Source organism: Ahaetulla prasina, chromosome 2, assembly GCF_028640845.1.
Source record: "Ahaetulla prasina isolate Xishuangbanna chromosome 2, ASM2864084v1, whole genome shotgun sequence".
NCBI classification, from domain to species: domain Eukaryota; kingdom Metazoa; phylum Chordata; class Lepidosauria; order Squamata; family Colubridae; genus Ahaetulla; species Ahaetulla prasina.
In genome coordinates, this window is record NC_080540.1 from 77214723 (window position 1) to 77230463 (window position 15741).

General features: G+C 39.4%; 1 protein-coding gene across 6 annotated transcripts; it reads right to left on the minus strand.

The window, feature by feature from the left end:
• Positions 1–275: 275 nt before the first annotated feature.
• LOC131190194 (transmembrane reductase CYB561D2) lies at positions 276–15216 on the minus strand. 6 transcript variants are annotated; one of them, XM_058167296.1, is made up of 5 exons: positions 14758–14772; positions 12150–12214; positions 11427–11732; positions 9367–9404; positions 277–7801 (listed from the first exon to the last, which is right to left on the minus strand). In XM_058167296.1, exons 3-5 carry the CDS (start codon positions 11551–11553, stop codon positions 7298–7300), a joined length of 669 nt encoding a protein of 222 aa, XP_058023279.1. In that variant the 5' UTR covers positions 11554–11732; positions 12150–12214; positions 14758–14772; the 3' UTR covers positions 277–7297. The 6 variants fall into 6 exon arrangements, with proteins under 6 accessions (XP_058023283.1, XP_058023281.1, XP_058023284.1 ...); XM_058167300.1 differs by lacking the exons at positions 12150–12214; positions 14758–14772 and adding an exon at positions 10422–10492 and having other exon boundaries at positions 276–7801; positions 11427–11445; XM_058167295.1 differs by lacking the exon at positions 12150–12214 and having other exon boundaries at positions 14758–15216.
• Between the last annotated feature and the right edge of the window lie 525 nt (positions 15217–15741).

Sequence of the window (15741 nt, forward strand, 5' to 3'; positions counted from 1 at the left end):
GATTATGAAGAGACCACAGAGTCAGGTAAAGTATTCCAAGCACTGATGATTCTGTTACAGAAGTCATATTTTCTGCAATCTAGATTAAAGCGGTTGACATTAAGTTTAAATCTATTGGTTGCTCTTGTATTATTGCAATTAAAGCTGAAGTAGTCTTTGACAGGAAGGACATTACAATAGATGATTCTATGAGTTAAACTTAGGTCTTGTCAAACGCGACGGAGTTCTAAGTTTTCCAAGCCCAGGATTTCAAGTCTGGTGGGATAAGGTATTTTGTTGTTTACAGAGGAATGGAGAACTCTTCTTGTAAAATATTTCTGGACACGTTCAATTGTATTGATGTCAGAGATATGGTGAGGGTTCCAAACAGGTGAGCTGTATTCTAGAATTGGTCTAGCAAATGTTTTATATGCTCTGGTTAGTAGTGTAGTGTTTTTGGAAAAGAAGCTACGCAAGATTAGGTTTAGAACTCTTAGAGCCTTTTTTGCTATGTATTTGCAGTGGGCTTTGGCACTTAGATCATTTGACATGAAAACTCCAAGGTCTTTAACGGGATGGGGATCATCTGTGAGATAATGTCCATCAATCGAGTACTTAGTGTTTGGGTTCTTTTTTCCTATATGTAAGACTGAGCATTTGCTGGTTGAGATTTGGAGTTGCCAAGTTTTAGACCAAGCAATTAGATGATCAAGGTCTTTTTGAATGATAGATGTATTATCAGTGGTGTTAAATAGTTTGACATCGTCAGCAAAGAGAACACAATTACTTGAGATATGGTCACAAAGATCATTAATGTATAGTATGAAGAGTGTTGGTCCAAGGACGCTGCCTTGAGGAACACCACTCTTGACAGGAACAGGATTTGATAGAGCATTGCCAATTTTGACCACTTGTTGTCTGTTAGACAGAAAAGCTGATATCCATTTGTGAAGGGGTCCTGAAATGCTGTAGGATTTTAGTTTTAGGATTAGTTTATCGTGTACTACTGAGTCGAAAGCTTTGCAGAAGTCTATGTAGATTGCATCTATTGTTTTGCCTTGATCGATTTAGTGATAATAGTGATTTGCCTCAGCCAATGTGAACAAAACTGTTCCTGCCCTGACTTAAATAAAAAAGGGTTTGTGTTAGTTGTGAGTAAGCATGTTTCTCATTGCTTGTGAAAGCTGGGTCAGAACATATGTGAATTCATACACAGGCTCTAATGAACAGATTTTAATTCTAACCATAGCTAATCTGTCTGCTGTATTAAATTATTGCTCAATGACTGAAAATAACTGAAGTTATTATTAAAATATTGCGGCCATGAATAATGTTCCTCTGAAATACAGGCAGAAATCTTAATGAAAGGGAATAAAGTTAATAGAAATATCTGAGGTTGTTATGCTTTCACAAAATCTGAGCTATGATTCCAATTTCTGTATGACTGAACAATGCAAAATCTATCTAAAGGAAGCAAAAACAAGCATGATGGCAGTATGTCACATTTGCTGCATTATTAAAAAAATCTTTATTTCAGCACTCATAAATACAAGCTTCTTTTCTCCACTCCCAAGTTTCAGTGGTAAGTTCATTTGCTACACAGTTCGATGGCATATATTTTGTTTTTGATGTTTTCAGATAACAAATATTACCTCTGTTCCCTCTTATCAAGGCAGCAATCATTACTTGTCCGTTTAATGAGTAAATGCTGGGCAAAAAAGTATCATTAGAACCAGTTATAAACTGTTCATTGATGTTATCTATGAGACGATTAATCTTCCCTATGCTTTCAGTGCAAATACAAACTTTTTAAGCCTAGTTTATGTTTTTTTTAACTCTAACACTGTCTGGTAAAATATATGTTGGAACACAAGTAGCAGCTACAGATATCTAAACTATGTACCACTGGAAATACAAGCATTTAGGTGCTGCTTGAAAAGAGCATATCTCATACTCATCACATAATGCTATGTGATAATATCTTAACAAGATCATCAATCTTTGTTCTTGCCTTTGCAATAGAGAACTGAATTAAATTTTAAAAATCGGACGGGAGGGGAATGCAATCAAAGCCTACATTGTAATTAAAGTTACCTGTGGCCATGTCTTTGAAAACTATAGGGCTTATGTTAGTCTGTTTCATTGACTGCAACATGAGTGTCTTTAAATACATCAGTATTAATAGTTCCTCTGTGACACAATATTATTTCCCATTAAAGAAGCTTTTCTGTGATTATTTTTCTCCCTCTATGGAAAGCAAGTGTTATCCTTTCTCAATAGTAGAATACAAATATATATTTATTTAAGGAGCTCCTGGAAGTAACATAACCAGGAACTATGGTTACCGAACTTGTTTTAACAAAGATTAACAAAACGTTTGTTAACAAACAAAACATATTATGGGAGGTCAACTGTTGCTGATAGAAAAGATTAAAAAAAAGCAATTAGAGTTGTTCCCCATTTTGAAAAGCAAACAAAAAAGCATAATCTCTTTCTAAGTTCTTTAAGAACCTCAGCATGCTTGAGAAGTGCTTTGGTGTAAGAATTAAAAATGCATGAAAATGCTTTTTATGCACATATATTTATTCACATATGAAGTTTTTTCAAGCTCTGTTTGCATGATATATCTTATTTTTATGAAAGAACTGCATATGAAACAATTCCAAGTCTTGATAAATGAGATTTCCTTGTCAATCAAGCCAATGCATTTCTCTCTGTAATTGCAGGATCAAACTATTTAGTACTATTATTCCTTACTACTCAGATATTGAAAAGTTTGAGTCAAAACCAAGTACCGTATATACTCGAGTATAAGCCGAGTTTTTCAGCACGTTTTTTGTGCTGAAAAACGTCCCCTCGGCTTATACTCGAGTATATACGGCTTATACTCGAGTTTTTTTTTTCTTCTTTTTTTCACATTATAAACTTGGCGGGCTTTTGCATTAGCGCGGGGAAGCCCTGCCGGTGCAGTGAGAGGGCGGGGCGGGGGAGCCGCCAGCCTTCTCGGCTAAGGGAGGGAGGGTTTCCCCGACCGGTAGCTGCCTCATTTCCCACCCTCGGCTTATACTCGAGTCCCCAGTTTACCCCAGTTTTTTGGGGTAAAATTGGGGACCTCGGCTTATACTCGGATCGGCTTATATTCGAGTATATACGGTATATTTTGCCTGATTTATTGAGCAGAAGATAAGCCTTTTTTTTCTTTACAAGTCTAAAAGATGAGGTTTGCAGTCATTTGTGACAGATTCTCCAACTAGTTTCCTGTTGAGTTTTGGGACTACAGTTCCCATCACTGCAAGCTATCATCAATTTGCCATAAGATCCTGCTTTAGAGAACAGAAAACTATATAATACAATATGAGAAAGAAGTTCAGGAGTTAAGTATTGTGGAAACTCAAGAGAAGAATTCTTGCCTTTTGTGATTTAAAAAGAAATTAAAAAGAAACCTGAAGCAGCACATTTTGTTAGCCATTATGTTAGTGCTATGGGATGAGTTTATTCATCCTGCTAAACCTTGGTTTCTTTTAAGTTTTAACCATGACTTGTAAAATAAATTATGATGGCCTAGTACATAAAAATACCATAACGGTTTAATTAGCAAACTTAAGTCAAAACAAAAACCAATCACATTGTAATTTAGCTTTAACTTAGCCAGCATGCTTTGAAACTTCATGGCTGCCAAAGCTGTCAGCTAATCACCTCTAAATTCAGTGCATACTGCCAAGGGACAGATTCAACTCATTTTACACAAGATCATCCTAGAAGCTGTACTATAAAGTGCTGAGAGAGATTGAAACAGTTCTATTTCCCAATCTTTTGCACATCTCTTTGGATTCATGGCCCCTTGAATTTTTGCCACATCTCTTCTTTGCATATGGGATAAGCCTTATTAGATCTTCACCTGCATATATAAACCAAGTGAATTTTCTTCTGAGTAAAAATGTATATTTTTTAAGAATCAGCATTCAGCCTTTACATAGCAGCCTGTACATAGCAAGGAAGAACAAGATAAATTGAGAGAAGGTTAGAGAAGAAATACGAGAGATTACAATACTGGTGCTGCCAAATGGAAGAGAAACTGGGTACTCCCTATTAAGTATTGGTAGGGAAAGAGAGATAATCAAACGTGCATTGTGAAAGTCATTCAAAACTCTGGGTGGCCTCCATATTTTTTTTATAATAATAGGGATAAAATAGTATTCTTCATCCTGCATTTTCTCATCTTTCTAAAAATAGTTTGCGCTTACTTCCTTACCCTTAGACTGGTGTTTCCAATCCTAGTCATTTTAAGATGTGGGGATTTGAGTCCCAGAATGCTCTAACCAGCTGATGTATTCTGAGAGCTGAAGTCCACACATCTTAAAATATTAAAATTGGGAAACACTGCCTTAGATCTTTCCTTCCCTATTCCATCTTTTGTCTATAAAATTGTAGTGGCACTACAATGTACAATTATAGATGTACATGGCCAAATCAAGAATAATCTAGATTCTCATGGGTTTCTTGCTCCTCGATAAGGATGCCATATTCTTTCAGGGGACACATCTTTTGAAAACTTATTAAAGGGTTAGTAAAGTAAGCAACTCACTGATATGCTCTGCTAACCTTCCTATTATGCTATTAAACCAGGGCTAGTAACATACAACCTGTAGAAATGGTTGACTATAATTTAAATTCTGGCAGGGATCCAGGAATGTATGTTCCTGTTTTCTGCTTTAAATTAAAATGCCTTTTTATAGCTCCGCATCTTTTAACTGCAGAGCAGAAAGTCAGATTATTGGTTGGGAATTGAGTTACAATAATCCCAATTTATCTAGAGAATGGAGGGATATTGGTTTTAAGTGATACCTTTTATGCTGAAAAGCAAAGAAATTGAAAGTAGAAAACAGTTAATGATTTCACTGGGATTAACAGTGGTAAAAAAAGAGTGGACAGGAGGGAATATTCCCCCCAAAAAGAATCAAACAAAAGGAATAGAAGGAAATAGTAGAAAGAGATTAGGAGAAAACTTGGAAAGAACAATTTGAGTAATATATTTAAAAGTAAAAAGGACTCAGGAAAAAAGATACAACAAATAGAAGAAGAAGAGGAGGAGGAGGAGGAGGGGGAGGAGGAGGGGAGGGGGAGGAGGAGGAGGGAGCAAAAAGAATAAGATAAAATGAGGAAATTACTAAGAAGTGGAATTTTTGAGAGACCAAGAGAAAATGGTTAAAGAGGGAAGAATGGTGGAAAGGAGGAAGGGAAATAAAGTATACATTAGTAGATTTAAGGGAACTGTATTAATATTATTAATTGTAGAAGGTCAATTAAGTTTAACGGATATTCATAAGAATTAAATATGAGGATATATGATGCTTATAGTAAAACACAATAGCAGATGAAATATGAAATCATAATTGGGTGCAAGTATGAAGATACGTTAAATTAAGAGATAAAATTGAAATGTTAAAAAGTGAGATGGGGATTTGCAAAATATATGTTGTAAACGAAGAAATAAGATAATTAATTGATGTTATTGTAAGAAATTAGAAGTTAAAGGGTGACTAGTGATACAGCCAATATGTATTAAGTATTAAGAAGAGGTTAAGATAAGGAAAAAAATATGGAAAAAGAATATTATGGCCAAAAATGGAAATAAGTAAAAAGGTATTGGGGAGGGGGGAGAGAAAGAGAGGAAGATATGGTGAAAAATGATGTATTTGTGATAAGGAATTATATAAAAGGGATGAATAGGGGAAAAGCTATGCATAAGATGTGACTCAGTTAACAATTTGTTTATAAGATGTACAGGAAGGATAAAATAGATGTAATTATTAAATAAAAAAGAATTTGAAATGAAGAATTATGTAAACAGAGAATGGGGACTGCTTGAATATCATTCTAGAACTGAAAATGGAAACAAGAGAGTGGGAAAGGAGAGAGGAGTAAAGAAAGATAAGGAGGGGAGAAGGGAGGAAAGGAGAGAGAGGGATAGAAGAGAGGGAAAAGGAGAGGAAGAAAAAGGAGGGGAAAGAAGAGTAGAAGAAAGGGTTAGAAAGGGAGGAAGAAAAGAGGAGTGGAAGAAGGGAGGGGAAGTAGAAAAGGGAAGGAGAGGAGGAATGAAGGAAGTAGGAAGCGAGATAAGAAGGAAGAGAAGGGGAAAAGAAGAGGAAAGTCTGTTATTAACAGCAGCTGCCTGCAATTACTGCAGGTTCTAGTTCCACCAGGCCCAAGGTTGACTCAGCCTTCCATCCTTTATAAGGTAGGTAAAATGAGGACCCAGATTGTTGGGGGCAATAAGTTGACTTTGTATATAAATATACAAATAGAATGAAGACTATTGCCAACATAGTGTAAGCCGCCCTGAGTCTTCTGAGAAGGGAGGGATATAAATGCAAATAAAAAAAAATAAAAAAGAAAGGTTGCGGTAAAATAAAGGAGACGGAATGGTAAAAGAGCAGCCCCGAACAATTGAAGGATAAGGATAAGATGAATAATTAATGATCAATGATGCATAACAGACTGTACATATAAATGTTTATGAGATATAAGTAAAATATATTTGGGGGGGAAAAAGAAGAAAAAAGAGAGAGGAAGAGACAGTGAAAAATGATGTATTTGTGATAAAGAATTTTATAAAAGGGATGAATATGGAAAAAGCGATGTATAAGATGTGACCCGGTCAGCACTCCGTTCATAAAATATGTATAATGAAAGAAAAGTTTTAATAAAACTTGTTTAAAAAAAAGCAATTCCTTTTTAAAAAAAATGTAAACTATATTTAGCTATATGATCAGCACATATGATTTAGCTAATATAGCTGGATATGCTGTACCTTCACATAGCATGTGACTTTAAAAAAAGAGGAAGGATTTACCATCAATGCAAACAAAAACTGAATACATTGAATAAAAGACATCCTTTCAAAGAGGAAGTTTAAAAATGCCCATGCCTTAGACTGAGCATGAATATGAAAAAGAAGTTACAGCAAGTTAGATTTACAATTGTAGATGTACATGGCCAATCAAGAATAATTTAAACCAGAATATATCCACTGATTTCATTCAGGGGTGAAGGAGTACCAGTAGAGCAAAGTTGGGCTCTTATTCAATATTAATAATTATTATAGTTCCAGCAATGGGATTGCAAGAAACTTGGTTCAATAGCATAGGCATCTCTGCTATGGAAAAATTGAAGCAATAAAAATAATCCATAAAAAGTTAGAGGCAGGTAGAAAGAGATTCTTGAGTTCCAGTACTCCTTTATATAGCTATGGATTCCTTCCGGATAATGCAGAAATGTTTCTGGGATGCCACACAGATGTTTTGTTTTAAGATTGTTTTCAAGGCTGGATTCTTTTACGGTAGAGATAGGCGTTGCTCACTTGGTTCATGATAACCAAACTGGTGAGAATAGGGCACAGCATAGTTAGATACCAAGATATTCCAGTCACAGTTGTGGAAAACCACAGGGAACACATGCCCAACATCAAGCTGGCACAACCAAGTAGATATCCAATCAGCCCTGATGTGGCATGGTACAGTTTCAGTTTGCTCAGGGTCCAGTTCTTCATCAGCTTGGGATAGAGCAGGGCGAGCCCACCCATGCATTGCAGGCTAGCATATACCACTGTCAGCAAGCCAGTCTGGCCGTGCCAGGTGACAAAGTGCTCTTTCCCATTGAGGTACTTGTTATAGCTGATAATGGCCATTCCCAGCAATGCACAGATGAGAGCAAGTAGCTGTAAAGCCCAGTGGAAGCGGACCTTGGCCTTGCGGGAGAAGGACCGGAGGAGGGAGCTCTCTGGAGAGAAAGTCAACAGGGCCTCTGTCATCAGGAAGGAAAACTGGGAGAAGGGAAGAGAGAAAAAGACATAAGGCTTTTCCCACATAAAGGTCAGCTGCAAAAAATATTTAGCAATACTTCATGCGAAAATTTTGGAAACCGTCAGATGTTTAGTGAGACACTAATTTGTCAATGGGGGAGGCCTATTCAAGAAGATACAGTACATAACTTTTAAATGAAATTCTGCAAAAGAGAAAAATACAGATTTAGAGAGAGACGGTATATAGAGAGAGACTGATTCTTGAAACGGCAGAAGTGCTATGCTATTTTTCTCAACTTCCATAGTGAAGTATATGCACCTGCCCCCTATTATGTGCAACAAAGTATTCTGCCTTTTTGCATGAAGAGCCAGGAAATTGAACAACTTGTTATAAAAGAGAAGGTTGTACAGGTAATCCTCGTCTTACAATCAGTCGCCTAGCAGCTGTTCAAAGTTATGGCTGATCCCGCCCCCCAAAAGCTACTTATGACTCAGTCCTGAAGTTACAGCTGCTGCAGTGACCCTGCAGTCATTCATCCTTATGAACAACACAGTGATACTTCAGTGCCCTCCTGCCTGTTTCCCTATTTCCTCACACACACTGGGTCCCCACAGGCCTTGGATCTGCTTCCCATCCTCCTTACTTAACTTTCCAAGAACTCCAGAGCTTGAATTAGGGAAGCACGGTTTTGTTGTTCGGTATATCTTCCAAGCGGCCATATTGAATTGCCATTCATAAAATGGCAGACACTTCCAGGATTGTCTCACATGGGGTTGTTCACTAAATGGCAGCTGTTTTTGGGATTGTGCCATACAGCCCAGCAATGAAGCAGTTTGTTCTGTTTCCCAACATGGTCTGGGCAGTGCTATGGAAAATGCCAGAGCTTTCTACAGCATTGCGCAGTTCATGTTAGGGAACCATAATGGATCATTCTGTAACTGGGCCACAGCTGCCAATTTCAGTGTGGCCACAAGAAACTGTGTTGCTAGGCAATCCACACTGTGGCTGCACTAAAATGGCTGCTGCATCTGGGATGCAGCCACACCGTCCAGGAACGCTGAGGGATGGTGTGGCATGCCCTCCTTCCCCAATGTGAGGTACAGAGTTCTGGAGAGCTTCAAAAGCCAAGTGGGTGATGGGGAATGGGCAGGAGGCTCAAGCCCTGTGGGAAACTAGTGCAGGGAGGGAGAAACAAGCCCAAGGGCTGTGGGGACTCCAAGATGGAAAGCGGAGCATGGAGTGTTTTGTGAGGTGAAGGAGGCCTTGGGAAGCCCAGGGCAGGTGGGCATAACTCAGGACCTTTCCCCCCATGGGCACTCTGCATTCCGCTTAACAACTCACACAGTCATTTTAACAACTGCAGGGGGTTCAAGGTCATTAAGCGAGGCGCTCTCTTGACTGCAATGGGCAGGCTATATTGTAGTCATAGGTCAAGGATTATCTGCCTAGTTAGTTATTTGAGAAACAATAACCAATAGTAGAAGTAAGGAATATTATATACGTATCTACTGCTTTGAGTTACTTATAAAAACAATAAATGCAAGATAAAAAATCTAGAAAACATAATCTCATTTGTCTGGCTTACCGCAAGAGACATTAAGAAAGGATGCCAGGAGAACAAACCTGGAAAGGAATGAGAGCAAAATCAATCTCTGCTGGTAATCATGGCTGAAAAGATAAAGTATGCTCCTTACATTCAATTCATTCGTTGGAAGTCTTAAAACATCCTTGTGTGAGATAATCCAACCCAAGGTTTCTATCATAGCTGTTCCTATACTGATATTGCATTTGGGAGGCCCTGGAGCCACCAAAGGTAGAGCCATCAAAATCTGGAAGCTAATTAGGGACAATTTTCATCCTGTTTTCAGACTGGGTACTTTTAAGGGCAGAAATGGAAGCAGAAGGCTTTCATTCACATTCCTAAATTCTCCCAAATTAAGCAAAACAGGATCAACAAGTAATTATTGCCCTTGTATCATTGTACCACTAATAAGATTTGTGCAGCTAAGAAGTTAAAGCATAGCCCAGGACAGAAGAACTGACATGTCCACAGATTATGAATTACAGTATTAATATGTTGACTGAAAAACTACAAGTAGAACAATACTAAATATGCTAATATTGGAAGCCCATTATTTGTGAAATAAGTAATACTGAGGTTCTTTCAAATATGAATCTAATAATCTCCTGAGGTCGAGGAAGAAATAAAACATGTCCAATGGAGAATTAAACAAAAAAAGAAAACAGATCATTATGAAGTAAATTTTTAAGTGCTAATTCATGAAACTTTATACTACATAATATTTATAATAAGGTAACACAACATACATTCTCAGAATTAAATGTTAGTCAATTTGGTCTAGTGGTTAAGATACAAGGCTAGAAACCAGTAGGTCATGAATTCCATAGTCCTGCCTTATCCATGAGAGACAGCTGGGTGACCTTGGACCAATCATTCTCTCAGCCCAATTCACTTCAGAGTGGCTGTTGCAGGAAAAATAGGAGAAGGAAACTTATCAGTTTCCTTAGTTACTTATAAAAAATAATAAAAACAGGGTAAAAATAAAATAAACATTATTATATTGATTCATAATTTTGTTTCCTGAAAAATGATGTACATTCTCAAACTTCTTTATTCACCTTGGAAAATGGAGCTTAATCCATGTTAAGACTTTGCATTGAAGGCTCTTATTTCTGTCATCTTCCTTTCACTAAAAGAAATTGATTACCTTTTTTCGCAGAAGATACAGAATTATAACTAGATTGGAGAAGACACTGCAATGAATGGATGAACTTAGTGGGAGAAGCTCAGCCTGTAGTCAATAAAACAAAAGCAAAGCTACACACACCGACCAAATTCAGCACAGGCAATGCAGTATGGATGCAATCCAGTCATAACCACAGATTATTATACCTTAAGCATCCTTATGGCTAGAAATTGGGACACCATGACTACTAGTCCCACTTTAGGTATGAAGCCAGCTGGGTGACTTTGGACCAGTCTCTCTCTCTCTCTTTTCTCTAGGAAGACAATTGCAAGCCACTTCTGCATACCTTGCCAAGCAAACAGCAGATTTGTCCAGACAGTCGCCAGTGTGTTGCATGCCTTTGAGTCATTAAACAATTACTCAAAGACATACAACACAAATATCGTAACTTTTTTCCTCTGAGAACTCAAGGAAGCATTTATGAATAGAGTCTTTCCCAACAGTGTATCACAGCTATGATCCTATAAGATAAGTGGGGCTGAAGGCATGACTGACCAAAATTTATCAAGAGAACTTCATAATTGAATGGGATTTGAATCAAACTAGCTCAAGCACAACACCTTACCTCTCCACTCCACCAATTCTTTTAATTATATATAGCAGTACAGTTGAGGTTGGAAAATCCAGAGTGGAGTGTTGGTCAAAATGGGTGACTAGAATTCCAAGATCTAAGTCTAATTCAACCAGGGAGGTTACGGACTGACTTTCAGCCTGCCTTCCTCACCCCCACCCCCATGCCCAGCCTGGACCTACTAGCTAAAGTCATCATCCAGCAGGACGATTTATACTGTACAATATATCTTAAGCATTCCTGTCCATGTTTCAAGTACTATTGGGGAAATAACAGCGAATGGTCCTCCCTTTGCTCTTTACTTACTTGATCCAGGTCTGGTGAGTACCACCATGACAATGGTGAATCCAAGAGAAACCATGTGTGCGGCTGCACCAAAGACAGTCCTGAGAGAGTGGTAAATCTGAGATTCCGTTTCAACTGTCAGAGCCATGTCTTCTGGAATATGAATAAGACGTTGGCCTTCCACTGTCCACTAATTATCAATCTTCTGTGTTTAACATGCAAAACCTATCAAGTGTTCCAGAACATCAAAGTGAGGGAAAACTCGAGCACTACTGTCTTTAAACAAAAAAAATCTGCTTCAGGTTTCTCATGCTTCTGTCAATTATCCTGTGTGGATAAATGTAAAGAGATATTAAGAAAAGAAGGAGCAAAATAAAAGCATCTGGAAAACCCAAGAATAGTCTTTAGTCCTCAAGTATAATCAAAGAAAATCCTAGACTGCAGAGGTGGGTTTCAGCAGGTTCTGACCAGTTCTGGAGAACCGGTAGCGGAAATTCTGAGTAGTTTGGAGAACCGGTAGTAAAAAAATCTAACTGGCCCCGCCCCCATCTATTCTCTGCCTCCCGAGTCCCATCTGATCGAGAGGAAATGGGGATTTTGCAATATCCTTCCCCTGGATTGTGGAAGGAATGGAGATTTTACAGTATCCTTCCCTGCCACACCCACCTAGCCATGCCCACCAAGCCACGCCACACCCACCAAGCCACACCCACAGAACCGGTAGTAAAAAAATTTGAAACCCACCACTGCTAGACTGTCAAAGCAGAGTCTTCATTTCCAACAATGATTTGCCATCAAAACCTGGGATTCTGCCAGCAAGGAAACTAAGTTTTAGATATTTTTAGGCTCTTAATGTAATGTCGTATCATAAAATGTTATAATTCTAATTATTTAATCTCATTTCTTCCTCTTCTTTCTCCTGTTCTCATTTTGTGTGCATTAAGCATATGCTCACTTTTGAGGGTCGGATGGATTTTGTTGTTGAGGAAAAGGTTTTTTAAACCTTTAATTTAAGGTGGGCTTCAGATTAAAAGAGGCTTTTGTTCCCTCCAGGAATCAAACTGACTAAACACACAGCACTCAAACTAAACCTATATGCCTGAAGAAAGCCTATCTACACCACTAATGCTGATTTAGTTCCATTGTTTAGATTCAGGGGGAGATGGTGTCAATTTTGCAATATGCAAGTATAGGAAGCTGTTGTAATCATTTTCTCCCACTGTCAACTTCAATTGACATTCGAGTGACGTATGGGAAGCTCCCCTGACAGGGATTGGTAATAAACCACAAACCAATGCAGGCAAGTAAAAGAAGGGAACCACACAGCCATGGTTGATACATAAACCCAGTAGGCTTCCTTGTGATTAATTTAACCATAGTTAATTTAAGAAACCCAATGTCAACAAATCACAGGTAAAATATGGATGGCTGTATTATGGTTCAGCAAGAGTCATATGAACATAGCCATGAATCACTTTTGTTGCATGTGTGGGAAACAAAATATCCACCTCTTCAAACTGAACTGAGCAGGCCTACAGATCTTCCTTTCTGGGGCCTTTTCAAAACAAATATTGTGCAGCACTCTTTTCTATGAATCATTAGCCAGAAAAATTCATCCTACAGTATACTACATTTCACTGCTAGTACACCATCAGAGCTTTCCCTATAGAAGCCTTAAAAAATTAAAACATCACTTTTGTTTCACTAGGAAATTATGATTTCTTGAAGAATAGCCTGCAGAATTACATGCAACCTTTACTACAAGTGTGTGTGGAAATGCATTTCAATCATAAGCTATGAGTATGTTTGCATATGTGTCAAGTTAAAGAACATAGCAGGGCTCATGTTCACATCTATCATGCTGTCCATCTTCAGTCCTCTGAGCAACATAGAAGTAGATGGCATACATTTGAAACTCTGAAAAATAACATTTCAAGATAAAACTCTTGAAAAATTGTTCAGTCACAAGCACTAATAGAAAACACCAGTGGATTATTTTTCATTTTTATGCATTATATAACTTGCAAGCTGTATTACCAATCTGTTCACCCAATTTTTATTGGTCAGGATTATGGAAATATAAACATGAAAATAATTTTTCCTCTGTTCATATTTGCTATTGTTAAGTGATGGTAACTTGCCCAAGGTTACCAAGTGATCATCATCCTGAGACCTCTAATGACATTTCAAAATCCATCCATTAAATTATTTGCATCTGAAGGAGTAGGCAAGCAACTTAAATATATAATCATACATACATGAGTTTCTTACAAATTTTCATAGTGGAAACTCATTGCTAGCTGAGAATTACAGTTCTATATATCCTATAACAGCTATTTTGGAATCATAAATTTATAATATGCAAATTCAATTTGCCACAAATTTGCTTTACCTATGGGGATGCAGTAATAAAACAACCTGAGTGGAGAATTAAACTCCAAGCTTTGTAAGAAGGTGAATCTATAGAGATACAACCTTAATTAAATAAAGCCATGGGATTAAAAAGAAATGAGATTGGAACCAAGAAATTTGACTGACCTTAAGGCAGGTTGACCCTACCAATAGGCTTTCGTATCATACCTTGCTCAGGTATGCTTAAACAAATAAAATATAATGGGCTAGCTTATTGTCTAGATTCCTACAAGATGCTGAACCACAAATAACACAACCCTCTTTTAGCCCTAGGCTGTTCTCTGTAATACAGTATTAAGGCAAAGAGACAGACGTCATAGCCTTCCTTTCCTTTATTTCAATGGGAAGGGAAGGCTCCCTCTCGAGCATTTTGAAAAAGAAGACGAGGGCAGCCTGCACTTCGATTCTGCACCGCGTATCTTAGGGGCACAATCGAAAGTGGAAGCGGCTGCTAGAAGAAAGGAAGGAAGGAAGGAGAGATGAGAAGCTAAGCTGTCTGTGAAGCTTCGTCCAAAACGACGAGCCAGAGTTTCGAGAATCATTTCGGGGGAGAGGCAGAGAATGTGCCGATCTTCCGCCTCACCTGATCTGACAGCACCAGGACCCACATTCTCCTCGGACAAAGCAGCCTTCAGCTTTGCCCACCCTACATCTTGCATTGCAACTGGCATAGGCGAGAAGGTCTGTGGTACCAGAGGCGTGGGGAGATGCCTCCACCAACCAAGGACTACACCTAGAGTTTCTTTTTGCCGGAATGATAAGCATTTGAGTTCCCGGGGTGCTTTTTCCACAAAAGACACTCCAAGCTTTTTGGAAACCCCAGGCAGAGCCCATCCCCTTCGGCAGATCTGCCCTAATCCGCCCACCGCCTTTGAGAAAAGCATCCCTCTCCCAGCTCCAATCCAACCGTCTTGGCTTGGGGAGATTCTAAAGAACTCACCTCCGCCGAGAACAGCAGCATCGCACAGGAGCATCAACTCCGGTGGAAGCCAAGGAAGTCTCGGGTGCCTTTTGATTGGGCAGGTCCACCCAGCTTGTCATACGTTCCTCCTACCCTGGCGGCCGGGCTCTGCGTCGGAGAGGCTGAGCCGCGCTGCCCATCAACTGGGGAACCCTTTCCGAAGACAGCTCACTGCGCGACACGTGACAAGCATTGCACGTTCGTAACTACCCTTCTGGTATCAGCTTTTAGTGCTGTATGGTTGCCGGCGGCCAAGGTCGGGGAGCACGTTTGCGAACTGAGATCTGCAGGAAAGTTGTCTTTTTTTTTCTCCAGGACGCAGGCGCTGTGAGATCGCTCCCTCCTCCCTCAGCTCTTTTGCTCGCCCAGTCGGAGTTGGCCTTGCACATGCGTGCTTTGGCCGTGCTCTTCCGGTAGGTGCAGAACCTGCGGGATGGTCTTTGGCTACCTGAGAGAGGAAGAGGGCCTGTGAAGGCTCCCTCTCGAGCATTTTGAAAAAGAAGACGAGGGCAGCCTGCACTTCGATTCTGCACAGCGTATCTTAGGGGCACAATCGAAAGTGGAAGCGGCTGCTAGAAGAAAGGAAGGAAGGAAGGAGAGGTGAGAAGCTAAGCTGTCTGTGAAGCTTCGTCCAAAACGACAAGCCAGAGTTTCGAGAATCATTTCGGGGGAGAGGCAGAGAATGTGCCGATCTTCCGCCTCACCTGATCTGACAGCACCAGGACCCACATGCTCCTCGGACAAAGCAGCCTTCAGCTTTGCCCACCCTACATCTTGCATTGCAACTGGCATAGGTGAGAAGGTCTGTGGTACCAGAGGCGTGGGGAGATGCCTCCACCAACCAAGGACTACACCTAGAGTTTCTTTTTGCCAGAATGATAAGCATTTGAGTTCCCGGGGTGCTTTTCCCACAAAAGGCACTCCAAGCTTTTTGGAAACCCCAGGCAGAGCCCATCCCCTTCG